This window comes from Galeopterus variegatus, unplaced genomic scaffold (assembly GCF_000696425.1).
Source record: "Galeopterus variegatus unplaced genomic scaffold, G_variegatus-3.0.2 Scaffold512, whole genome shotgun sequence".
NCBI classification, from domain to species: domain Eukaryota; kingdom Metazoa; phylum Chordata; class Mammalia; order Dermoptera; family Cynocephalidae; genus Galeopterus; species Galeopterus variegatus.
The window spans coordinates 555,382-583,351 of NW_007726623.1; the positions used below are offsets into that span (position 1 = coordinate 555,382).

Sequence of the window (27,970 nt, forward strand, 5' to 3'; positions counted from 1 at the left end):
CGACTAGCTCGGCCGCGGATCCCTCCGCCGCGAGGTGAAGCAACGGGGATCTCACTGGTTCTCTCAGAAAATCGCTTTTTGTTCCTCCGCCATCGGGAGCACCCGGTGGCGGACTTATTTCCCTTGCGCGCTTCCCCGCCTCCCCCAACAGAATCCCGTCGAAGCCACCTAGGCGGCCGGCGCCGGAGGGTGGAGGGGAGTGCACGTTCTCGGCGTGGTGTCCCTCCGCTGCCGGGTGCCGTGGACTCCTTTTCGTGTCCTTCCACCGTTCCCGGGCGGCGTCCGGGTGGCTCACCAGGGGCGGCGACGCGTCTGCGGTGCGGCCGGGCTCCGAGGCTATGAGGTGAGGACGCCNTGGGCGGCCGCGGGCGGTCTCGCCCAGTCGCTCCCGCTGCCGTCTGAACTTGTGGCTGTGTTGGTTGGGGCGCGAGCCTCGTTTCAAGCGTCCTCCCGAGCTCGTTCTCCGTCCCACCCGCTCCCCACAGCATCCCTGACTTGTGGCCGAGCGTCCCCGCGGCCGCTCCCTCCTCTCTCTGCTTTTTCCGCCGTCACCTCGTCCCGCAGCGTTTTGGTCCCGAGGAAGCGCGTTTGTCCTTTCACGTGTCTTAAGTACGGTGTGGACCAGTGTCGCTCCCACCTGTGACAGGGGAACGAACGTGTTTCCAACGACAGCTCGATCCAACTCGCTGGAGTGAGGTAGAAACAAGTTGGGCAGCTGAGAAATCTACTTTTTGTTTTTTTTTTTAAAGATGACCGGTAAGGGGATCTCAACCCTTGACTTGGTGTTGTCAGCAGCACGCTCAGCCAGTGAGCAAACCGGCCATCCCTATATAGGATCTGAACCCGTGGCCTTGGTGGTGTCAGCACCGCACTCTCCCGAGTGAGCCACGGGCCGGCCCCAGTGAGAAACTTACTGATCGCGGTGTGCGTTCGGTGACCCTGTTCTGGAGCTGTAACTTGCGATCCATTGAGTGTGAAGCTTTTGGAATCGTGGAGAGGTGAAAATGTGTTGTTTGAAGTTAGTTTTTAAGAACTTGCTTAATAAAATTTACTCTGGGAGGGAAGAAAGAAAGAATGAAGAAAAGGAAGAGAAGACCACAACAATACGTTGAATTTTCAGAAGGAAAGAGCAAACCTAAGACTGGAGATGGGGGGAGGGCGTAAGGACATATCACGGTTTGTAAGAATGAATATGCTAATAATACATTTTAAAAATTTAAAAATTCACTCTGGGAGAATAGTCTTATCTAGAATAGTGGGGAGATGAATTAATTTGATTGACTGATTTTTTTCTTCTGGACCTTTTTGGATTTAAACTATTTTGATTTAAAGTATAGGGGAGCGTAGCTGCCTAGGTCTGAACTCTGCTGTGAACTCTTCCTAGGTCTCAGCTCATCAGAGGAAGCATTTGTTAGCTGTTACTTTTTTCATTTAGTCTTTAATATTGAGAACACGCCTATAATTGCTGATAATTAGTAGTAAAGTATTAAATATTTTGAAAAGGGAAGAGGAAATCATTTTTGCCTCAAATAATCACAGATAATTTGTGCATGTTGAAATACATACTTAAGAAGTTACTTGTTGTAGTTAGAAATTTGCCGAGTAGCCAAAGGTTTAGCAACTTGAATCACAGGTGTGGTCCTGTCACTGTCGGAGCTCCCTATATTCCAAGGTTGAAGTCCACTGTGTTTTACTCCCAGCGCGTGTGGGAACTCCAGTCCATGTTTCAGTTTTTAATCTCTAAACGTTCTACATTCTACTCCCTCTCCCAAGCTCTAGCCGCACTAGTTTCCCATCCCTGGTGCCTTTTCGCTGTGTTCTGCCGGCATTCCTACACCGTTTTCTTCCCCCTGGTACTTAACCCTTCAGAGAGGCCCAGGGAGAATTTTGCCTCTTGAAACACACCTTGCTTTACACATACACGCACACACGCATCCATTTGGGGGATGGCCCTCTCAGGAGAATGCATACTTCCTTTGAGCAACTATTACATTGTATTATATGGGGTTGTTTACTTGCCCATCTCTTCAGCTTTCTTGGGCACTTGTTGAGTCTTAGTTATTATTTGTCTCGCCTGCCCAGGGACAGGTACTGAGTAGACACTCAGTAGACACTTGATGAATGTGTTAATTTATTAATCTCCAAATTGTCAAATTTAATAGTTTGCATTTAGTTTTTCAAACTATGCCCATTCTATTGCTATTTTAAAACATTGTTATTAAAAAAAGTTTGAGAATGAATGGAATATTGTACTTATTCTTCAAGAGGAGAGTAGGGCCCAATTCTTTATCCATAACCTTTGAAACCAAACTTTCAAAATCATTTCCAAGTGCTCTCGTCTATATTTTCAACTGCCTTCTCGTACACACAATTGCTGTGCTCTGAACTCTATGCTTGTAGCATATACCAATAGCAGTATTGGGGAAGATGGAGGTGGCTGCGTAGCAGAATATGCTGTAGGTACTGGCGAGGTATGCTTGTGAAGAAGGTATACTGGGTGTTCGCTTTAACCTTGAGCAGGGAGGAGTTTGGGGGGGGGTGTTGGTTTGTAAATTTCCCCTTGGGTCATATAAATCTGGCATGAAATCTGATTTTCCTTTACATGTGTATCAGTTTGAGGGTTTATAGGTATGAGTATGTGGCCAGGATGTGTGACAGGTTTGTGTGTGTGACATCTGAGCAGCTCCCTGTCCACAGAGATGCCCTTCCCATGGCTTACAGAGTAAATCCTTGCAGATAAATCAGTGTGATTTCATTATTTTGTGCTCTGTATACTATATATGAGTTTTACTCTCTCCATTCTCCAAAATCCTTCTGCCTGGGCAGGAGTTCCAGGACTTTGTCAGCCCTAGAACACTAATTGTTGAGAGTCTTCACACATTTAAAGACAGGGACTATGTCTTCCCTTCACTATGACACACTGTTGACTGCATAATATAAAACAAATGCAGGGAGAGATCTGTTATGTTTGTGCATGAACATGATGCAAGAGTCAGGTATGGCTCTATGCAATAGAAATTAGTCAGATATAACTTTAATTTTTCAGTCTGATTTTTAGTTTTTCTTTTTGGGAAAAAACTTGTTTTACTGACATGTCTTGGTGTAGAAAATGGCTTTAATTGTTATAAGAAGCACAAGCTAAAATTATTGCAAGATAAAACTTACGACTAGCTGACAAGCTGTACATTACAAGCTTCAGAGAGTTCCAAGCATTTGAATCCAGTGATTTGGAAAGCAGTTTCTTTCTCGGATAGACTGTCAATTTTGAAATCTTGAAATAAATAAGTTCTGTCTGAGGCTAAGTTTGAAATGTGAATGAAAACCCTGCAGTTTTAGTGGCTGAGTTCCATGGAACGCACTGTACAAAGAAGGTTTCCTAGTCAGCAAGTAGGGAGTACCCTAGGCTTTTGTCCCTGAAGGGCTTTTAAGGGGGAAAGTTTAACAGCTTTCCTTGTTTGAATTCTTGTACCACCTCTACATCTCCTGCCCCCCTCCCCCCAAAAAAAAACCCTGCAATTTTTTTTTTAGTTGTTACTATAATCCTTTTTCTTCCCCACAATTTGATGTTTCCTAGAAGTGTCAGCTGAGAGCAAAGGTCATGCCTGACCAGTATTTAACCCTGTATTAATATGATCTGAATTTCACTTGGTCCTAGTTAAATTAGAGCAAACACCTTTCACTTACAAACATATCTTGTTTTATTCAATAGACATGTTTCCAAATTTCGGTCATGCACTCTTATTTTAAATGTGTTACAAGATTTTACTATTTTAAAGGCATGCTATAGAGAGCATCCATCTGTAAAGACTCGCCCCTAATTTATTTTTACATGCTAACTTCTAATATTAGCTTATTTTTTTAACTTTTCTTTTTTGTTTTGGATCCCCATGTTGCTTGGAGGCAGGTAGAGTGGGTAGATTATCATTTATGTAGTTGGTGATGGATCCAGGAACCATTCACATCCTAGATTAACCTTTATTATCTCTGAAATATTCTCACCAAAAGGAAAAAAAAAAAAAACCTTGATCTCCATAGTCATTGATCCTCTAAGTTATGTTCTCCTTCACCATTTTCATTCAGTGCCAAAGGTTTTTTTAGGACCACCAAGGCAGTTTGGTTACTCACTGCCTCTGGCCTCGGGAATCCTGATTTGGGGCTGGCTTGTGTCTGTGTGAGACAAACTCAAACTACAAGTAGTCTTCTAGAGCTGTATATAAAATTATGACTCCTGTATATACATATACTTCTGGGAATAGTTGGAAGAACCATAGGATTAAGAATAAATGTCTGTGTTCCAGTCTCCGCTGTTTCACTATTTGTATAGGACATTGATAGGTCCACATCTCAGTTTCTTCATCTGTAAAATGTCTACATATTAATCTCTGAGGTCACTTCCAATTCTGAATTATTCTTCATGCTTTGACACTTCAATGCCACCCTATTTTCTCATTTCTGATAACTATTTTAATTGTATTTTGACATCTAATTGGTTTACTTTGTTTATCTGCATGTTTCGTGTAGTTTTATGTTCTTTTTTTGAAATGTCATTAAATTGATAGGGTAGTTTACAATCAGTTGGGTTTTAGAATTGAGAGACTAGGGTTTATCAGTGGTCCCAAAAGCTTTATTCTTATGACCTTTGTGGCTCCCACTTGCCAGTTGCATCTCTGCAACATGTTTTAGTTTCTGTATTATAATAGCACACTAAAGAAGAAAGTAAATAGACCTAGTGAGGATTCACCAGTGATAGGCCTCTTTATTTATGGGTGATACATATGGCTCAAGTATTTGAGTAAACCCCAGATTGCAGTTTAAACACGAGGGTTTTAGATCCATTCATACCACTTAATAGCAGTTTGAGTACAGGAAAGCAATTCGTTTCTGAGTTTTAGCCTTATCATTTGTAGTGATAATACCTGTCTCACCTATTTCATAGGGTTGCTGAGCTGGTGATCCTCAGGCACGCATGTTAGGGTGAAACAGTGTAACGCCTATTACAGGTGTTGGGCACCTGTATTCTAACTTGTGCCACCTATATAGGAACAGCTGGTCAGCAGATCTTTCATGGCACTGGGATTACCTCTCAGGCCTTATACAAAAGGCCCCTTCAGTGAATGGTCAGTCTGCTTTCTATTCTGCATCCTTATTCTTCAGATACCCTTTTTTTTTCATATGCTTCCCTTTGGGTTTTGTCCTGCACTCACCTAGTAGCCCTGCCTGATTTTCCTGAAAGCTGAAGCTCTCGTGCGCCCTCTAGTGTTCCCTGGACACCACCAGTATTCCAGCACCACGAACAGTGCCCAGTGGCTCCCAGTAGGCTCTTGGTAAATGTTCATTGAATTGAGTGGATTCTGGGTCTGCAGAATGAATCATTTTGTCTGTCTGATTTATATAACAAGGTGGAAGTATCTGATACATTTCAGTGGTCTCTGAGGAGTATTTTTATTTTCAAGGAAATGAATACGTGGCATCATGTGAAGAAATATATATTTTTAGTAAGAAAACCAACCTGTTAAGAAGATGGAGTGCACCCCACTGAGAAGTAAAGGAGGGCTTGATCCTTCAGCCGGTGAGCAGTGGAGTCTGGGACTAGAGAAGCCATAGGAACCCTCCTTATCTCTCCCGCTTAAAAAAGGAAGAAAAACAGACCTTATTCGGGGCCTGGAGAATTTAGACAAAACCAGTTGCCTCAGAAAATATTTGTTTGGTGGATATAAATAGATACCAATAGTGTTTTTGACCCCAAAAGATGATCATTTTTATATTGTTGCTTTTATTTTCCCTGATCATCCAAATATAGTCTGTGTCCACATTATTCTCTCTCCTAATATCTTATTTATTTCCTTTATGGCTCTTACTAGAATTTATAGTTACATACTTATTTGGTTGTCCTCTTCCCACACTGTACTCTCAGCTCCATATTCCCTACTCAATTAATGGCCATCTTGCAGTCTCCCAAGTTAAAACTTTTGCCCCAGCTAGGAATTTCTGACTTATTTTGAATGCCTCTCCCTCATCATCCGTATCTAATTCATTACCAAGTTTTGCCATCCTTGTATCTTAGCACCAGAGCTTTTCTCTCTTCCCATCCACTGTTACTGTTGCATTTAATTTCCTAACTGGACTCTCTCTAATATCAGGGTCTTTCACCAGAGGAATCTTTTCCAGAGCACAATTGAGGGAACTTTCCAACCTCTCATTTCGTATGAGGGAGAAAAAAAGAGGGGATACTTACTTTACAGGATGTGAAAAATAAATGATGAATATAGGGGTCAAGGGTTTGTATCTCCTTACCAGCCAGCCTCAGAAGAAAAAAGGTGGGGGGTGGGGCAAGCAATAAATGAATAGAGCTGTTATCATTTATTGTTATTTTTAAAAATGAAGCTACACGAAGAAAAATTTGTTTTACCAGATACACAACAGACTGAATTCCAGTGTAAGGAAATCTACAGTCCCTCTGAATGTTAGGTGAGATGTAATTTGGTAGGATTTTTAATTACATTGTTGCCAAATCCCATGCCTTCTTTTTAGAAGCAGTAGGAAAAGCAAAACTGATGCTCAGCTCTGAATCATAATTAGCACACATCTCCCATCTTTTTTTGTTCCCTTGAAAATTTGTACTTTTTTAAATGGGTGAGGTGATGTGATTTTTCTTGTGGGAGTTATGGTAGGAGGGGGAATGGAAAGGAAATTTCTACTTGATTGTTTAAAGTTTTGTGAATAATGTACCTGCCCCCCCCCCACACCTTTTCTTCTTTTTTCTTTTTGGCCTTAGTTACATGGAAAGAAGAGACCGTTGGAGATCTTTATTTTATTGGCAGTTTCTGCTCATTTAATTCTTGTGCCAGACCGAGAAAGTAGACCCTCTTTTCATCTTACTGACGAGGTGTTAGCGAGGTTTAATAACTTGTGCATAATCGCATTGCTTGAGAGTAATGAATGAAGCTAGGGTGGGACCCAGGTACTTTGACTCCAGAGCCGCATTCTTAACCATTGTGTGGGCTGCCTCCAGCAAAGTTCACCACCTGGCAGTTTCAGATATGGTGCCTAAAGATCCAGCCCAAGAATCACCTTTTGGAAGTTTTTCCTCACCCTTTGCCCAGTAAAAATTGCCTATTCTTTGATCTACTGCTTTGTGGTTTCCAAGGAACTATGGGCTGTAGAGGCTGTACTTACAGATATTTGACACTAGGTGGCATCTGTTTCTAGAAAAGTGAAGTGCTGTTGGGTCTTGAGAAAAGAGTAACAACGGAGACATCCTTGATTTTATTTATAGGCACTGTTGGGTAAGCAGATGGATCAAATGTAGAGGTGGGGAAGCAGGTGTTCTTTGTTTTTTGTTTTTGGTGAAATTTCCTTCAACAACCACATCCTCATCAGCTCGAGAAAAGAGTAACAACGGAGACATCCTTGATTTTATTTATAGGCACTATTGGGTAAGCAGATGGATCAAATGTAGAGGTGGGGAAACAGGTGTTCTTTGTTTTTTGTTTTTGGTGAAATTTCCTTCAACAACCCCATCCTCATCAGCTAAAACTTTTTTTTTTTTTTTTTTTTTTTTTTTTTTTTTTTTAGAAATACTTGGAGAGGTTGGAGACATGAAATCTTTTTTATATAAAATCTTTCATTGTAGTACATATTGAACGTGGATACATAAGAAACTAAGAAGCAATATTTTCAGTAATGAGGCAATTAGAGAGACGTTTATTACATGTCCAGCTATGAGTAGTAATCAGTAGCTGAATAAGTAAGTGTAAGTATTGCAAAATGTCTGATCGTAAACTTGCCAGTAGTGAGTATTTTGGTGTTTAAAATGTTTTGCTAAATGAAAAATTCTATCTAATCGTTTGTTTTTGTTGTAAGTTTTTATATAAAGAGGTAAATGTTCAATCATAACACTTCTAGGGAAGATTTTGGTTATATAGCTTAGTACAGTGAATGACTAACAAGATGTGTAATTTGGAGGCTGGCTTTCTTTTCAAAATCCATATAACTCTAGCTGGGTTTCATACCTGCAGTTAAAGGTGGAAGATGACTTTAAAAGTTGTTTTATATACACTATTTTTAAAGGTGTCTAAAATCTTTTTTCCTGTGACATGTTGGAATTATATGTATTTCTGGAGACTGGTAGCTGTAAAGCTTTTCTACTTTGGTTTACTTTTTCATGGTTTCTGTATTAGTTTCCTCTGGCTGCTGTAACAAATTACTAACAATTTGGTGGCTTAAAACAACAAAAATTTATTCTCTCACGTTTCTGGCTGCCAGAAGTTCAACAGCAGTTCCACTGGGTCAAAATCAAGGTGTTGACAGGGTTGTGCTCTAGGAGAGAATCTGTTTTTAAGCTCTTCCAGCTTCTGGTGGCCACAACACTCCAATCTCTGCCTCTTCTCTTCATGTGTGGTGTCAAATCTCTCTCTGCCTCTCTCATAAAGGCATTTGTGATGGCATTTAGGGCCTACCTGATAATCTGAGATAATCTCATTCATCTCAAAACTTTTAATATCATCTCCAAAGACTCTTTTCCTTATAAGGTAACTCACCGGTTCCAAAGACTAGGACCTGATATCTTTGGGGGCCATTTTTAGCCTACAGCTGTCTCCTTTAGAGCAGTTATCTCAACCAATTTAGTGTGATCAGTATTTTTCAAAACTTAGAGTTGATATCTCTAGCCATCATTTTATCCTGATAAGGGCTATGGGTGAAGCATTATTATGCATTGATGATAAACAGGCTTCAGGCTCCACTGCCTTGAAGGTGGTCCACATGGGGGCATTACCACCTGAGGGTGCTTGGGAAAGCTGTTGAATGGCTGAAGAGAAGGAAAGCAGTAGTGATAATTTAATAATAACATGGACATTTGGAATTACTTTACAAGTATAGAGACCCATTCTTTGCTATGGAGTTGATGGTGTTAAATACCCGTTTATCATTTGAATTAGCGGAAGAGCTCCAGTCTTACAGTGACAGCCCTGCCTTGGGTAGAGGCATAATTGTGAATTCAGAAAAACAAACACCCCCAAGGCTTTTGTTCTTTCACAGCTCTAGCACCTAGTTGAACTACTTTGATAAGTCCTCTAGCAGCTCAAGCGAGATCTGTTTCTGACAATATTTATAGGAGCAAGTTTTTTTTTTTTTTTTTTTTTCCTTTTTGTCTTTTTTCGTGACCGGTACCAGATCGCAACCCTCAGTGTCGCGCCCGTACCGGACCAGGACCGGCAACGGGATCGCAACCCTTGGTGTTGCGCCTGCACCTCGCTCAGCCAGTGAGCGGCCGGTCTGTATGTGGGATCCGAACCCTCGGCGGGAGCGCCACCGCACTGCTATAGTGCGCCACTGGGCCGGCCCTATAGGAGAAAGTTTTAAAGTTAGGTATGAACATGAATTTATAGTAGTTTTACAACAAATTGGCAACTGAGCAATTGCTTTGTCAAACTGTATTATAGTCTTATGGTAGAATGTTGATCACAAATGCTTCTGGTAGCTTTGCAGGGCTTCTTAACGGGAATTATTCCTATAATATTCCATGGAACTTTGGATATTTATTGATTGCAGATGGATTTGAAATAGCCATTGATAAAGACTGAGTTGGAATTATTTGATATAGAGTCCTTTTGCAATTTTAGATTTGGGGGAAGAACTAATTATCATGTGGGATTATATGTTGTGGTTAGGTGTGAGAATAGAAAGGGGTGTGATATGAGTGCCTAGAGTATGTCAGGCCTTGTGCTAGATTCCAGTGATACAAAAGTATACCTTAGCTAGTTTATATTGCAGAGGGAAAGGCTGGTATTATCAAATAATTATACAGAGAAGTAAATACAGCTGTAATAAGCACCATGATGAGAAATTCAAGGGGTTACAGCATATAACAAGATCTACGGGGTTGAAGGAGTGGGGTTGGGCAGGAGCTGCTGAGCAGGTTGGCAACATCCCAAATGCAAAGGCCCTGTCCTGGGAAGCTGTCAGCCTCACAAGTGTATGTTTCAAGCTGTTTTATTTTCCTTTTTATATGTATCTTTAATGGCTGGCCAGTTAGCTCAGTTGGTTACAGTGTGGTACTGATATCACCAACGTCAAGAGTATGGATCCCTGTACCACCCAGCCACCCCTGCCCCCACCCAGAAAAAGAAATTACAAATATATGTATTTAGTTTTTTTATTAGTAATAACATGCTCATCTCGAAAAGTTGAACATATAATAGGTAAAAATTGCTTGTGATTTCATTCTCCAGAGATAACACTATTTGGTTTATTGAATTGTTTTCTTAAATTGTGGTTGAATTCACTTGGAAAATGTTTTCTTTGCTCTTCTGAATAAAGGTTTCCAAAGGTTCTCTAACAGGCTAGAGTTTCCTTTTTAAAAATATGTGTTAATTTTTCTTTTTCAAACACTTGGAGATTGTTTCCCTGCCCCTGGATAATTTTTCTTAAGATAAACTATCTGCAGATAAGTTCAACATGTAAACTGGTTAAAAAGTTCTTGGTGTTAATGTCACAGAAATTATGTTAAAATTCGTGGTAGTCACTCAATATTTTTATTTTTCTGACTTTTTTTAAAAAGTCCTGGTTTATGTTTAGGACATTAAGCAAAAATCTCCTGTCTTAAGTGAAAAAGGATTAGAACCAGAGTTCTCAAATAGGACACAAGCTGTTAACTCAAAAGTCACTAAAGAGTTTATAATCCTGTAAAGGGATTGTGGAAAGATAGAAGGGTGTTGACGTTCGTTGAGGGACCACCACTGCCAGGCACTTTATGTAAACCAAGCACATTTTCTATGAAATAACTCTGCTTTGTTTTGAAACTTGTCAGAATTATCAGGCTTTTTGTTGTTGTTCTTATCATAAATAAATAGGTTCAAAATATTTGGAAAAATATTTTTTAAGTTTATTCTATACCCCCCAAAATAACTGTTGGTGTTGATGATTTGAAATGTGTCCTGGTGGTGCTGGTGGTGGTGGGTATGGTGCTTTTTACCTTAATAGTATTGTAATATAATTAGGAGTTTCTTCTTTAGTACAACTCTAAATAAATTCTTTAAGTACTTTCCCCTTAAATGCAATTCTTATTGTAGCAGTTTTCCAGTATGCTTTACATTGATTGTAAGTCCCCGCCCCCCCCCGCTTTTATTCATGTTTGGTACTATAATTTGAAGTACATGCTGCTTTCCCCACCTGTTGATCCTGTGAAACTACATAAGGCAAATCTTCCTTTCTTGTTGACTTTAGTCCTCAGAGCAGTGGTGCTGCTTATCTTGGAGCACAATCACAATTGCGTTTCCATAGAGCCTGGTTGCATCATTTTTGTGAACACTCACTGGCAGCAAAGCCCTCAGGGAGTTCCACCCCATTCTTACACTCGGATGATCTATATTGCTTAGATCCAGAGCATTAATTAATCTAGTAGTTAAAAAAAAGTTAACACAGATCCTGTAAACCCTGTGAAGGCATGCATTTTCACATTCACTAACCTATTTCCATCATCTCCCACCCCATGAATTTACTTACATATGTCTTTTCTGGTATGTGAAACTTCTACTCTTTTTTTGGTTATTCCTTATATTCCCCTTGCCATCTATTTTTTGAGCAAAGCCCTCTCTGTTGTCTTCACAAGTGCATGTTTCAAGACATTATGCCCATGTTAGAAGTTCTCTGTCAGGGCCAGCCCATGGCTCACTTGGGAGAGAGTGGTGCTGATAACACCAAGGCCATGGGTTCGGATTCCTGTATAGGGATGGCCGGTTAGCTCACTTGGGAGAGCATGATGCTGACAACACCAAGTCAAGGGTTAAGATCCCCCTACCGGTCATCTTCAAAAAAAAAAAAAAAAGCCGGCCCTTGGCTCACTCAGGAGAGGGCGGTGCTGATAAAACCAAGGCTACGGGTTTGGATCCTATATAGGGATGGCCGGTTAGCTCACTGGCTGAGCGTGGTGCTAACAACACCAAGCCAAGGGTTGAGATCCCCTTACTAGTCATCTTAAAAAAAAAAAAAAAAAAGTTCTCTGTCATTCTTGAGCAAAGCTCACAAATCATCAGTGACCCATCCTGTCCATGAGTTTAGACTCATAAAAGAGAGATGTGCCTTTTGGGTGTCTTAGCCTTTGCCCAAGTTGGTCACTCCCTCTTGAATCACTCATCCCTGGTTACCTCTTGGTTCTCCTTCTTCCTTTCTAGTTGTCTCTTTTTATTATCCTTTACCTTTTCCTCATCTTGAGCTCTAAATATTAGAGTGCCCCCTCAGTCCTTGGAATTCTTTTATCTGTAGTCACTCCTAGAGGATTTTGTCTGGTCCCATGGCTTTAAATGCCGCTAATGCTCTGATTTCAAATTTTTATCTTCTGCCTGATCCTGGATTCCAGACCCTTGTATCTAGCTGCCTACTCCACTTGGATCTCTAATGGGGATCTCAAAAATGACCAAAGTCAAACTCCCACCCCCTGACTCCTACCAGTCTTCCAGTAGTCTTTGTTTGTTATCTCCCCAAATGTTAATTCCGCTCTTCTTTTGTAGGTGTATTTGAGTCCTCTTTCTCTCACACACATATTCAATCTGTCAAAAAGTCCTGTCTATCAGCAAAACCTTCAGAAAAGATCCTGGAAACAACTATTTCTTGCCACCTCTGCTGCTGCAAGCCACTAGTTCTCTGGTTTATTATAGTAGTCACTTAACCAGTCTCCTTGTCCCCAGAAATTATTAGTAGCTTCATTAGAACTGCTTTTTAAAAAGTATTCATTTGTGAGCTCTCTCCACAAAGTAAGCTGCCAGCATAGACCTTATAAAACTGAGTTGGAGCATGTCACTTCTCTGATTTCCATCTTGCTGGGAGTAAGTGCCTAAGTCTCAGCAGTGGCTATTGTAGCCATTCTTTCTTGTAGCAGCCTCTCTGACCTTATCCTGTCCCTCCCTCCACTCTTATCTGCTCCAGCCACTCTGGCTTCTGTGCTATTCCTCAGGCAAACCAAGTGCCTTTTCTGCTCCTGGGCTGTGTGCTTACACTTCCTTTTGCTCAGTTGCTGCCCTGTTTCCTCGCACTTCCTTTAGCGCTCTTTGAAAAAAGCCACCATTACCCCCTACTCCACCTGAAACATTCCCTGCCACCATAAACTGCTTTATTTTCTGCACGATGCTGACATTTATTTGTTTATTTATTATTTCCTAGTGCTTCCTTCCATTAGAATATAAGCACAGATGAGAGCAGAAACCTTTTGTTCTTTGCTGTGTCTTCAGTGCCTGCAACAGTACCTGGAATGTTGTAGGTGTCTCATAATTTTCATGACATTTTTATATTGGGAAGTCAGAACAAAGATTTGTAGCTATTATGCCACTTAAGGAGTGGCCAGTACTCCTTTCTTGAAATATTTTTTCTGCCAATTTTGGGATAAAATTGAAACAATTTTTAGTTCTAAATATAGTCATTGGCTAGTTAGCTCAGATATTGTCAGCCAAGGCCATGGAAGCATTTCCATGTCAGCCAGCTGTGTTCCATGGCAGACCTGCAGCCTGTTTGTTGGAAGAGGGGACTTAGGCGGTAGCCATGAAGCCTTTAGGCTTTGCTGTCTACCTTATGTCTTCAACCCATTTCTCTATAGTATCCTGCAATATCAACTTGTGTTAGTTTTTTGAAATTCCATTACTATCTTTTTTAATATGTAAACTTGTAGTCCTATAGGAAAGATTGTGGCATTAAGAACAGATTCCATATTCATGAGGGCAGAACAAATGACCCTTAGTAAATTACGTATTCATTTTTAGTTAAAAATTTATAAATAGCCCCCAAATTATTGATAGCTTTATTAGAAGTCTTTTCAAAAATTTCATTTGTGACCTTAAATAAGGTCTTTTTGCCTTACTGACATCTGTCGTTATATGAATGTGTGGGGAATTTCGGAGCCTCTGCTAGACTACATCCAGACATGCGTACTGCATTCATACTAGTGAAATTCAGCCACTTTCCATGATTGACAGAAGTGGCTTTTACAATGAGATACCTTCAGTTCAAACAATATCAGTTGACCACAATATAAAGAGACCCAAGGTCACCAGTTTGTTCCAATTTGGATCATTAACTCACATTTAGTTGAAATTATGTATAAATTAGAGTGGATCTCAGTCTGTGTTCCGTGAACTGAGCTGAAGTGTGCTACTGCTAAAATGATTTGTTGGTGAACTCTTTTAATTCTCAGAAAAAAAATAGGTTAATAGATATAATTTCCTCATTAAAATTTTTATTCCATAATTTTTCTTAAAATTTTGGCATCTGTTCTTTGCCCTAAAAGATGAGAAAATGAATGAGTAACTTAGAGCTTGTGGAGCTTAAGTAGTGGCACTTGTATCATCTGGAGGTCTTGCTAAAACACTTACTGCTGGGCCTCATCCCTCTGTTTTCTGCTTTTAATCTCTTGAGTGGGAATCTTGGTTGGGACTTAAGGAGTCTCCATGGAGAGATGGCTTGCTATTTCTTGTGTCTCTTCATTCTGTCTAAAACCAAGTTTCTCTTTCCTATTCCATACTGTTACACTATATGTCTTTTCATTGAGGAATATTAGGAACTCCTAAGAATCTTGAAAATTCTTCAATCATTATCTATCAGTTGTGTGGTATATAAGGGCATTCTTGAGATGGATTTCCTAAAGGACCAAAAGCACTTTACCTTCTCATCCTTGTTCTTTTTCTCTGCAGGTGCAGAATTAGGACAAATGAGCCCCAAAGCATAAAGGCAGGTGGTAGGGAAATTACTGGTGGTAGTGGCTAGGGATCCTTCCATGTCTGTACCTGTTTAGGAGCTTCTTTCACTGCATTTAACACTATGGGCATCTTCAGACAGAAGAGAATTTGAAAAGGCCAGGCAATAACTTTAATTTACAGCTTAAAAAAAAATACAAGGGACCGACCCCGTGGCGCACTCGGGAGAGTGCGGCGCTGGGAGCGCAGCGACCTCCCGCCACGGGTTCGGATCCTATATAAAAATGGCCGGTGCGCTCACTGGCTGAGCGCGGTGGGGGCAACACCGCACCAAGGGTTGCGATCCCCTTACCAGTCACGAAAAAGACAAAAAAAAAAAAAATACAAGGGACCGACCCCGTGGCGCACTCGGGAGAGTGCGGCGCTGGGAGCGCAGCGACCTCCCGCCACGGGTTCGGATCCTATATAAAAATGGCCGGTGCGCTCACTGGCTGAGCGCGGTGGGGGCAACACCGCACCAAGGGTTGCGATCCCCTTACCAGTCACGAAAAAGACAAAAAAAAAAAAAAATACAAGAATATTGTTTCTGTGACATGGTTTGGTCCACAACCTCATTTATTTATTCTTTTATCAGTTTAGTGCCTCTGATCTACTATATGCTATGCTAGATATTGGGGTCAGAGATAAAAAAAATAAATTCTTGACCTCAGGACTTCAGTCAATTAAGGAAGCAGACAAACAATTATAATCAATATAGTGACATAAAGGCTTTCACCTAACTTTTGTAGTAGAGATATAGAACTGAATTTGCCAGTGAGGGTCAAGAAAGGCTTCCTGAGGATGTAAATACTGAACTGGGACTTAGAGAAATTAGCCAGACAGAAAGACGGGTCATAGTTTTCCAGGCAGAGTGGAAAGGTAAGAGAGGACCATGGTGCATTGCCCTTTCTTTCCAAGCTTTCTTTGCTTTTATGTTCAAAGGTCTACTGCTCTTGAGTTCTATGCCTTTTCCCCTAAGTATAAATACAGGCAATTTGATCATCAGTTAGAGGTCTCTTATTAAATTTGATAAAATTAATCATTGGAAAATCTTTAGCTTATCACTGCTGTGTGCATATAATAGTTTTTTCACCCTTTCCTGTTGTTTAAGCAGCAGCATTTCACTGGATTTAGTGAAGTCTAAAAGACTGGCAAAATATAAGTTGAATATTTGAAAAGTTAACTAATTGGATTTAAATAGTGAAGGAACCAGGAGAAAAACACATATTAGAGATCAGTTGTAAAGTTATCCTTAACATCAATCACATATTTGTTACCTTTCACCTAAGCATGCTGATCACATGCACATTTTACCCCCGTGCGAATTCACACAAATGTTCCTGTGATATGAAAGAGACCAAATTAATGTTTTGTGTTTGTGTTGGCTGTCATGAATGGCACGACCAGGTATGCTTTTCTAGGAGTATTTCAAGATAATTTACCATTTTTACTTTTCTGTGTGTTTGAAAAGTAATGGAAATTGACCTTTGCCTGGTGTAATTGACCAGTGCTTGGGCAGCAGTGCAAGCATCTGTCAACTACACCAGACAAGGGTGATTCTGCTGTAGGTACATTGTGTGGCATTGGGCATGTGGCCTCAGTTTTATCTGCAAATTGAAGTTCTACTAATAAGCTTAAAGTCTCATTAGCTCTGAAGTTCTGTATTTTTGTACTTTCTTATCTTAGGGCCTTTTTAGTCTGACTTACCACCTCATTGTGGAATTATGCTTTAGTATATCATGGACATCCTTTTTCTTATTCCATTAGCAGCAAATGTAATATATTAATACCCTCATTTCCAAAGAGCCTTATAAATTACAAGCATCCTTCACTGTCCAAATCACTCAGTTCCCAAATTCAACTAAGATTTAGGTAGTGAGGGATACCTCTATATTACCAAATGTAATAGTCTCAATTTTGTTGCCATTGTAGAGGAATGATAAAAGTAGACATTTCCAGCTAGGCACTACTTTCATACTTTGGTATAAAAGAATATTGGTCTCTTAAGTACTTTGAACAGTGACTTCATACTAACAACAACAAAAAGATGTGAAATTCTTTACTTTCCTTATTCTTGTCCCTCTCCTAAGTTTTGTTTGTAGGGTTCTTTATGCTATAAGTAATGTGTAACTAGCATAACAGTTAGGAATCCCTTACTGTGGTGGACAAAGCTTAACAAAGATGCCTTTTCCTAAACTTTCCTTGGAACAAAGGAGATAAATAACTTCCTTGTATTTACTCACAGAGCTTATAGAGCTTTACCAAAACATGTAATTTGAGCAGATTATACCACTATATGTAGATATCAGCATAATAAGGAGCAAAGATGATTCTTATTGGTAACTGAAAGATAAATATTTATTGAGCATCTACTATTTGCCAGTCACTGTTCTAAAGAAGCACAAGCAATGAACAAGTCAGAATGAGTTCCTGCCTTGGGTAGTTTACATTCTCATCAGAGTCTGGAGGCACCATAGTGTTGAGTATGACGTCATACATCATGTGATTGGAGAGCCAAGATTGTCTTTAATGGGTGGAGACATTAATTACTCGCTTACTTTTAATACTTATGTATCTTTCTCAAGGGTCTGTTTAGCATGGTTTTTTTGTATTTACCTCCCCATTTTGTTTTGTTTTTCATATTTTGTTTCTGTTAGGAGAGAACATTGAAATTATTCTCTAAGCTATTCAAAGAGAGTGACTAAATGCACCTGGGTCAGGCTGTCTGTGGGTATGAAGTGGTTGGGAGAATCCAAGAACATGGTGGTGAATGGCAGGAGAAATGGAGGCAAGTTGTCTAATGACCATCAGCAGAACCAGTCAAAATTACAGCACACGGGGAAGGACACCCTGAAGGCTGGCAAAAACGCAGTCGAGAGGAGGTCAAGCAGATGTATGTACACAGTTAACCTATCACTGTTTTGATTGTTATATGAGACAGTGATTCTTTTCAGTTTGTAATGTGTATTCTGTTTTTGTCTTCAAACGATTTTTTACTTTCTCATTGTTAATAGTATAGTTTTTTTTTTACTCTCAAAGTTATATCAATTTTTATTCTCATCAAACAATATGTAAAAACTTAAGTTTAATGCTTAATATAATAATCTTAATCATGCTTTTCGATGTATAACTTTAAATTATATTTTGTAGGATTTATACCTTAATGGTTGATTTGTTCTATAAAAATTTTTAATGTACTGGTGCTGAATTCCCTATAAGTTTAAACTGTATTTTTTACATTCGATGTAAGTATAAGTATGTACTTCTTTTGCTACTTCCCTAAATGTTTAATGGAGTAATATGAATAATAAAGTCAACTCTAATTTACACGGTAAGTATAATGGACGATACGTAGAACTGACTGCTTTAGGGCAGCTTTACAAATTGTAGCTATTTATTCTGTTTATAAAGGGTAAACAGTTGTTTATCCTGACAATGAAGCACTGCTTATAAATTATTTTGTTACCTTTATACCTTTTTGGTGAGAATGGGGCTACTTTTTGAAGGTTCAAGAAATTGTAGGTTTTGCACATATTTCGTAGTTCCTCTAAGAGCAGTGAAATGCCTGAGAATAATTGTAAACCTAAGTAGGCAACTATATGAAGGTTGTTCAGAAATGGATCCCCATTTTAAGGTGGACAACATTTTCAATTTCTACTTTTCCTAACATTAAGCCACTATTGAATGTCCTTAGTTTGTGTTGGAATTGGCCTTCTCACGAGTTTGGATTAGCCTAGGTTTTCTACTGTTCGACATAGATTGTACCAGTTCTGATTCATTTCCTTCTCCTTACCTTTTATGGGTTTATGCTATTCATTGGACCCGGGCTGCCCTTAACCTTTCCATATCAAGTCGGGCCACTGTTTCTGTAGAAAACCAGGCAGAATTCTTGCTTGGGATGAGAACAGGAAAGATCCCAAGACTGAATGGGCTCTCCTCTGCATGGACACCAGCTAAACCCTGAGGTTGCTGTCAGTGTGCACCCTGATCCTTTCTCACCCCTTAGCATTTGGATGGGAATCTGAAGAGTTGAGAAATGTAGTGACCTAATCAGTGGTATTGGTTCCGGTCAGTAAATTAGGCACCTCTTAAGCTTTTTAGCACATTGTTGTTGGCCTCCTTTTGTTGTGCATCATAGTGCAAAAAGGTTTAATTCAGTTTAATTGTTGGTGATACGTAAGAATTTAGAAAATAATCATTATGTGGGTAACACTTTACTAAGCATAGGTAGATGTAGAGGGATAGGTTTGGAAAACCCAGTGTGAATATGAAAGCATCACATTGAATGTTATTGGGCAAGAATGGTGCAAGAGAACCAGGAGAGCTCAAAATAGTGCTCCATCTTAGATGAGATGCTATGACTTCACCTAACATCAGAGCCTCAATTTGACATGAAACAAAAACTGACAAAATTAAAGGTAAAAATAGACAATTCAGCAAGAATTTGGAGACTTCAATACTTCACTTTTGATAATGGGTAGAACTTACCAGTATAAACCAACGAGACCTAACAGACATCTATAGAATATTCCACTCAACAGCAGGATACACATTCTTTTCAAGTGTACATGGAGCATTCTTCAGGATAGACTACATGTTAGGCCATATAACAAGCCTCAGTAAACTTAAAACGATTGAAATTATACAAAGTATGTTCTCTGACCACAATGGAGTAAAACTAGAAATCAATAACAGAAAGAAATTTGGGAAATTCACAAATAACGTAGAAATTTAAATATGCTCCTGAATAACCAATGGGTCAAAGAAAAAATCAAAAAGGAAATGAGAAAACACTTGAAGTAAATAAAAATGAATACATAATATACCAAAACTTATGGGATGCAGGCAAAACAGTAGCTTAGAGAGAAATTTATAGTTATAAATGCCTATATTAAAAAAGAAGAAAGATCTCGAATTAGTAACCTAACCTTCCATCTTAAAACACCAGAAAAGGGAGAGTGAACTAAACACAAAGCAAGCAAAAGGAAGGAAATAAAGATTAGGGTGGAAATAATGAAATAGAGAACAGAGAACAATAGAGAAAATCAACAAAACTAAAAGTTGGTTCTTTGAAAAGATCAACAAAATTAGCAAACCTTAAGACCAAGGAAAAGAGAAGACTCAAGTTATTAAGATCAAGAGTGAAAGGGGACATTGCTGCTGCCTTACAGAATTAAAAAGGATTATAATAGAATAACTCAAACAACTCCCTACTGACAAATTAGATAACTTGGATAAAATGGACAAATTCCTAGAGAAAACAAACTACTGAAACTGATTCGAGAGGTAGAAAATGTGAATAAACCTATAGCCAGTAAAGAGAATCATAATTTTTTTTTTTCCTTTTTTTTGTCTTTCTTCGTGTCCGGCAACGGATCGCAACCCTCAGTGTCGCACCCGTACCGGACCGGCAATGGGATCGCAACCCTCGGCGCTGCACCCGCACCTCGCTCAGCCAGTGAGCGGGAACCGGTCTGCATGTGGGATCCGAACCCTCGGCGGGAGCACCGCCACACCCCCAAGCGGCCCACTATAGCAGTGTGCCACTGGGCCGGCCCCAAAGAGAATCATAATTTTTAAAAAAACACCCATGAAAAAAATCTCAGGCCTAGCTGATTTCATTCTGCTATATGAATTCTGCCAGATGTCTAAAGCAAAGTTAGTATGAATTCTTCATAAACTCTTTCAAAAATAGAAGAGAAAGGAACACTTCCTAACTCATTTTATTGCCCTGCTGTACCAAAACCAAAAACATCACAAAACTATAGACCAATATCCTTTATGAATCTGGACACAAAAGCCCTCAAGAAAATACTAGCAGATCAAATCCAGCAACATATGAAAAGGATTCTATAGTATGACCTACTGTAATTTATCCCAGGAATGCAAGGTTGATTTAACATCTGAAAATCAATTAATGTAATATACCATATTGATAGAATGTGACAAAAATCCACATGATCATCTCAATAGATGCAGAAAAAACATTTGACACTCAAAAACACTCAAGTAGGAATAGAAGAGAATGCTCAAGCAGATAAAGGACATCTATGGAAAACCTACAGCTAATGTCATATTTAATGGTGAAAGACTAAATGCTTTTCCCCCAAGATGAGGAACAAGACAAGGATATCCACTCTCACCACTTCTGTTCAACATTGTAGTAGAGGTTCTAGCCAGAGCAGTTAGGCAAGAAAAATTAACTAAAAGGCATCCAGATTGGACAGGAAGAAGTAAACAATCTCTATTTGCAGATGATATGGTTGTGTATATAGAAAACCCTGAGGAATACACTAAAAAAGTATTAGAATTAATAAATGAGTTCCAAAAAAATCAATTGCATTTTTGTCAGCACCACACTCACCCAGTGAGCAAACCGGCCATCCCTATATGGGATCCGAACCCGTGGCCTTGGTGTTATCAGCACCGCACTCTACTGAGTGAGCCACGGGCCGGCCTGTCAGTTGCATTTTTATACACTTGCAGTGAACAATCCAAAATTGAAATTAAGGCAGTCTCATTTACAATGGCATCAAAAAAATAGGAATAAATTTTACAAGCAAAGTGCAAAATTTTTACTCTGGAAACTATGGAGATTGTTGGAAGAAATTAAGGACCTAATTAAATGGAATGACATCTCATGTTCATTGGAAGACTTAATATTGTTAAGATGGCAATATTCATATGATCTACAAATTCAGCACAATCCCTATCAAAGTCCCAATCGGCTTCTTTTCAGAAAATGACAAGCTGATTCTAAAATTCTTATGGAAATTTAAGGAACCCAGAATAAATAAAACAATCTTGAGCAAGAAAAAAGCTGGAGAACTCAGATTTCCCGATTTCAAATACTGCAAAGCTGCAGTAGTCAAGACAATGATGCTCTGGCATGTGGATAGGCATGTAGATCCACGGAGTAGAATTGAAAGTCCAGAAATAAATCCCCAAATTTTGGGTCAATTGATTTTTGACAAAAGTGCCAAGAAGATTCAGTGGGGAAGGAGTAATCTTATCAACAAATGGTGCTGAGACTAGGGTCAAGGTTTCAGATCCCTGTACCAGCCAGCAGCAAAAAAAGAATACAAATGGCTCTAGGAAAATTTGGATATCAACATGCAAAAGAATAAAGTTGAGTCCCATCTCATACCATATGTAAAAATTAACTCATGATTGATCAAAGGCCTAAATGTAAAAGCAAAAGCTGTAGAACTCCTAGAAGAAAACATAAATCTTCCTGACTTTGGAGTAGGCAGTGGTTTCTTAGATACGGCACTAAAAGCACAAGGAACAATAACAGAAATAAACAGGAATTCATCAAAATCACAGCTTTAAGGGACAGACACCATCAAGAATATAAAAAGATGGCACACAGAATGAAAGAAAATATTTTCAAATCGTTTAAGGACCTAGTATCCAGAATATATAAAGAACTCTTACAAGCAAGAGTAAAGGACAAAACACAAGTTTAAAATTGGCAAAGGATCTGAATATACAGAAGTTTCTCTAAAGACATGCAATGGCCAGTAAGCACATGAAAAAAATGTCCAATATCATTAGTCATCAGGGAGTGCAAATCAGAACCACAGGATACCACTTCACAATCATTAGGAAGTTTGGAATCAAAAAGACAGATAATGGCCGGCCCGGTGGCGCACTGCTGTAGTGCGCCGCTTGGGAAGTGCGGTGGCGCTCCCGCCGAGGGTTCGGATCCCACGTACAGACCGGCCGCTCACTGGCTGAGCGAGGGGCGGGAGCAACACTGAGGGTTGCGATCCCGTGGCCGGTCCCGGTCCGGTACGGGCGCGACACTGAGGGTTGCGATCCGTTGCCGGTCACGAAAAAAGGGAAAAAAAAAAGACAGATAATAACAAGTGTTGGTGAGGATGTGGATAATTTGGAACTCTCATACACTGCGGGTGTGGATGTAAAATGGTGCAGCCACTTTGGAAAACAATCTGTTTCCAAACAGGCAGTTCCTCAGTGGTTAAACATAGAATTGCCATATGCTCCAGCAATTCTTCTCCTAGGTATATACCTAAGAGAGTTGAAAACAGATATACTCACAATAACTTTTACACAAATGTTCACAGCAGCATTATTCATAATAGCCAAAATGTGGAAACAAATCAGATGTCCACCAACCGATGAATGGATAAGCAAAATATGCCTGTAATAAAGAACAAAGTACTGATGGATGGTACAGTGTGGATGAACCCTGAAAACATTATACTAATTGAAAGAAGCCAGTCACAAAAGGTTACATATCGTATGATTCCCTCTGTATGAAATCTTCAGAATAGGCATATCCATAGAGACAAAGTAGATTCATGGTTGCCAGGGGCTTTGCAGGAGGAAGGAATGGGTAGAGACTACTAATGGGTATGGGTTTCTTTTTGGGGTGATGGTTGCACAACTCTGAATATGTTAAAAGCCATTGAATTGAATACTTTAAATAGGTGAGTTTTATGGTATGTGAATTATATTTCAATAAATCTGCTACAGAAAGTGTAATGACTTTGATAGCTCTTCACATACCTTCATGAAAATAACTTGATTGCAAAGTCAATATCTACCCTTGTCAGGGACTACACATGTCCAACTGTTTGTTTTGTTTTGTGAAGAGTGGATGAAAAGAAGTTTAAACCTCTGACTAATGTCTCTCATTCTTCCATGTTTTGATTTTGAGAACCTTAAAGTTAATACTGCTGGTGTCCTCTGTAAATTATATGTAATTCCATGAAAATCTGTCAATAATGTATACATCAAACTTAATCAGAACTAATGAAACTTCATATAAATTTGGCCTTCTTTTCTTTCTTTACATTGTTTTTCTTCCATAGTTAAACCCAATTATTTTAGTTATACATTCCAGTCCCTATTTTTACCCATTCATTCAAAATTGTTTCAAACAGAGGTGAGTTAAAAATAAGCTTATCATTCCCTGCCCACTTTCCCCCCACAATTCTGCTGCCTAGCTCTGTAATCATAGGCAAGTAGCTTAACCTCTCTCTGGGCCTCAGTTGCCTGCACAGTGTGGGGATAATAATCACTCATCTGCCCAAAAGCAGGAAGCTGCACTTAAATCCTTGAGGTTACTTTTGGTACTTGAGAGCTACAGTTCTTTCGCTGATGGCAGAAACTGTCTTGTGTTCCTCTTGTTACCTTCTCACCCCTGTATTACATTACCTTCTGTAATGGCTCAGTATGCTGTCTTGTTAAAATAATGAACATCCTCCTGTCCCGTTTCTCAACTATTCGTTGGAGGGGGGAGAGTAAAGCGTCTAAACCAAAGATTCTCACAACTGTCCAGACTCTGTTTTGGGGAACCTGATAATATTGTCTGCTAACCAAAATACTTCTAAATAATTGGGGTAATTTTTCTTAATTATTAAAACTGATTGAAATAAGTAATTTTTCAGTTCTTGATTACTGGTTTGAATGGGTGATGAAGTTAAAAATTTTTAAGGTGGATTTAAGTAGTTTTCAATTTGAGTTATTTTTCTTTCTTTTGCTTTTCTCAGGTAATGGTAATTCAGGATTTGAAGGACAGAGTCGATATGTACCATCTTCTGGAATGTCCGCCAAGGAACTCTGTGAAAATGATGACCTAGCAACCAGTTTGGTTCTTGATCCCTATTTAGGTTTCCAAACACACAAAATGAATACTAGGTAATTTTAAATCTTTATCCTGAATGGAACAGATGATGATGTTGAATTTAAGAAAATAGATGGCTAATTTTACTTCTGCTCAAAACCTAAAATGACAATAAAGGAAAGTTCTTTGCTGCGGAAGGGTTTTTTGTGTGAGCTAAGAGAAGCAAGCAAGGTCTCTAAGAGTCTTCAATTCTGCATCCCTACTTTACCTCACAACCTTTCTATTAAAATATAAAGCTGGAGAAGCCATCTTCATGTTCTTTTTTAAATGTTGATAATAATTATCGTGGCTAAAAGAAAAGTCTTGCAAACATCCTGTAAAACCATGAAAATGTGTGAGTGTTTTTTCTTAAAGTAGGTTACATCTTTTTTTTTTCACGACTTTATTATAGAACTTTTTCTTTTAAATAATTACCACTGTATGTGTGGGGAATTTTGCCATCATGTTTAATCTTTGAGATTCAGCTAATCATTATAAGTATGAGTGAATATTTTTAAAGGCATGTGTTTGTATTCACATGCAGGTAGGAAAATAAATGTGTAAGTGTTTCATTGAGTATCAAATGTTATATATAAAATATTATAACATTAACCTTGAAATCTGTCATCCTTTAACATCTGAGGTCTCTAATGCCTTTATTCTAATTTTCTTAGATATCATCTCCCCCTTAAAATTAAGATCCTTAGATCATTCCGTAATTGTTACTGTCACCAAACAGGAGGTTAGAGCTTTGTAACTTTTCTTTCTCTTAACTTCTATGGCAAATGGTTTTTTTGGGGGGTTTTTTTTTGTCTTTTTCCGTGTCTGGCAACGGATCGCAACCCTCAGTGTCACCCCCGTACCGGACCGGGATCGCAACCCTCGGCGTTGCCCCCGCGCCTCCCTCAGCCAGTGAGCGGGAACCGGTCTGTATGTGGGATCCGAACCCTCGGCGGGAGCGCCGCCGCACTTCCCAAGCAGCGCACTAGCGCAGTGCGCCACCGGGCCGGCCTATGGCAAATGGTTTTTGAGTTTGGTGGAAAAGCATAACAGCAGGGATTGAGAATGTAGAGCAAGTTCTGGGTCCCTTTCACTCCTTTCTCCATCACACCTGCACTAGTGTTTTGTAGCTCCAGTGTCAGTGACAATCCAGGAGGAACTTGATAACCAGGTGGATAGTCACTGATTATTAATTGGAAGGTAGGAATTGGTGATACAGTTGATTGGCAAAGTCTTGTCCTTTTTTTTTTACCCTTTTTAATTCTGTCCCTTGCTAGAATTGAAACAAGATACTGTATGCTTCACTTATCAATTATATTCTAAATCCAGAAAGAAGTAATTTAGTTGAAAATATGCCTTTGGTATTAGTGTCATGTAATTTTATGTCGTCATACATCTTTATTCGCTAAAATGAAGTGAGTCATTGGAATGGAGTTCAGAGATTATTTAAATAGTTCCCTGCCAGATGGCTGACTGTTCTTTGGAAAATCAGCAATATTGGATGCCCAACTAAAACCTCGTTTGCATTATTTTAAGTCTGTTTCCCTTTTTTTTTTTTTTTCATTGAACATGAAACCAATGCTCATTTTCCTCCTAGAAGATTCTGATAGTATTTAAATCACCCTTTAGCCTTTTTTTCCCCTAATTTAAGAAATGAGGAAATGTGAATATGTGAATCACTGTTTGACACAATAGTCTAGTGTCATTCAGGATCAGGATATCACTGCAGAGGCCCATAATTTTGACCAGGAGTCATCAAGAAAGTTATGTTGTGTTGATTATGCCTTGAATAGTGAGATATGGAAGCATATAAAACATTTTAGGAAGTATTTCATCAAAATTACATTGAAAGTTTTAGTGGCTTATGAAAGAACTTCATGTATTCCAAAACACCCATGTTCTATTCCAGAGGATGAAGGGTTATCTCCTGTTGTTGGCTTCTGCAATAGGAAATACTCCAGTTTTCTGTAAAAGTCTTCCTAGACCACTGCTTCTCATAATTAGTTTACCTATGAATCACCTGGGAATCTTGTTAAAATGCAGGTTCTGATTCAGTAGCTTTGGAGTGGGGCCTGAGATTCCGCATTTCTAACAAGCTTCCAGTCTGTGCCTGGAATAGCTAGGTCCATCTGGCCAATAAGTTTCACTGTGGTGTGATAAGTAGATAAAAAGTTTCTTATCGGTAGTTTCCTAGGGCTCACTTAAAATCATGTATTCATAAAATGTAAAGTTTAGGATTACTACACAAATAATAAAACTCAGGATATTATAACTGAGGACTCCCAAGTTAAAATGCATCGGGTACATAAAATTTTTTCCCATATAAATTGAAGCATTTAAAGATCAAGCTGGTTTAATAACTTAAACCTGCAGAAGAAAACATTTGTTCATATTTTTCGGTGCAACATTTAATTATACTCATACAGTTCCTAAAATAGCCTGTGATGGTGTAGACAGTCCTTCTGTTCCCTGGTTAGAGCAGGTTGGTTTCAGAGCAGTGCTAGAACTTCAGGCCAGTGTGGTTGTACAAGGTGATGTCTTCTCTTTCCACCAGACACATTCAGTTCATGGGTGTTTTACAGATTCTCATGTAAACTGACATTTGGAAATAAACAGAAATTTTATTATTGAAGCTTGTCAATCTTAGTGAAAAGTACAATTTTCATTTAATTTTAGTGGACTTATTTGAAAATAAAAACTATCTCTTCTATCTTCTAGCTCTTTGTTTTTTGAACAAGAATTTACCAGAATGTTGACTTAAGTCATTTTCAAACATATTATTTTGTAGAAAATAAGGAAAATCTATAGTGCTTTATTGGATTAGTAAATAACCAGTAAATAATTCTTAAATTATTAGCTTATGGATTTCTGTCTCTTTGGGGTAAAAAGAAGTGACTGGAAAATGTAATGGATCTTGGATTTTAATTCTCCTAGTTATCTGTATGTTCCTTGTGTATGTGGTCTCTTTGTTTGTGTTTATGCATCTGCAATTCAGTTATCATTTTTTAGTTTGTCTTTTTTATATCCTTTTTGCACCCTTCTACTTATTTCAGTGTACCACCAGGAAAAATGTTGAAAAACAGTAGATGTTTAATGATTTGAGAATTTCCAGAACTGGCTCTATTTTGTATGCTTATGTTTTAATATATCCCTGTATTTACTAATAAGAAAGTCAGAATTGTAGCATGAATACTTAGAAATAGTATTAAACAGAACACAAATGTCAGTTTATTGGGAAAATTTTGGATTTAATTTACTTTTGTCAATTATAAAACTTAAATTCTTTTTAACAAGAGAATAGAGTTTTTGGTAATACCTCTGATTTTTAAGAAAGAAGTGGGAGCAGAATATTGTAAAAGGGGTGGATACTTTCATTAATACCCTCTTGTTTAGGCTACGTGACCCTGAGAGTTCACAGTATCCTGAGGAGTAGGGGAGACTCAAAGAAGAGTCATCTCAGAGCTCTTTTTCTTTGAAACTTTTCCTGGTTTTACTAATCCAGAAGTCAACCTGTACAGTTTTTACTAATCCTTTCACTACTGTAACCATTTAATTTTTATTTTACTCATGTATGTATTTGATTATTTACATCCACTGTTGGATATGAATTTATAAA

At 38.8% G+C, this 27,970-nt stretch overlaps 1 protein-coding gene across 5 annotated transcripts in view; it reads left to right on the forward strand.

Moving 5' to 3' along the window:
* Positions 1 to 7,630: 7,630 nt before the first annotated feature.
* SUV420H1 (suppressor of variegation 4-20 homolog 1 (Drosophila)) overlaps positions 7,631 to 27,970 on the forward strand; it is a 47,466-nt gene continuing 27,126 nt past the window's right edge. For 2 of the 5 annotated variants that reach the window (XM_008569573.1, XM_008569572.1), the window contains exons 1-3: positions 7,644 to 7,747; positions 17,378 to 17,613; positions 24,242 to 24,389. In XM_008569573.1, the coding sequence (XP_008567795.1) occupies positions 17,454 to 17,613; positions 24,242 to 24,389 (308 nt within the window). In that variant the 5' untranslated portion in view covers positions 7,644 to 7,747; positions 17,378 to 17,453. Of the gene's footprint in view, positions 7,748 to 17,377; positions 17,614 to 24,241; positions 24,390 to 27,970 lie in introns of all 5 variants that reach the window. The other 3 variants (XM_008569571.1, XM_008569570.1, XM_008569574.1) reach the window with 3 other exon arrangements.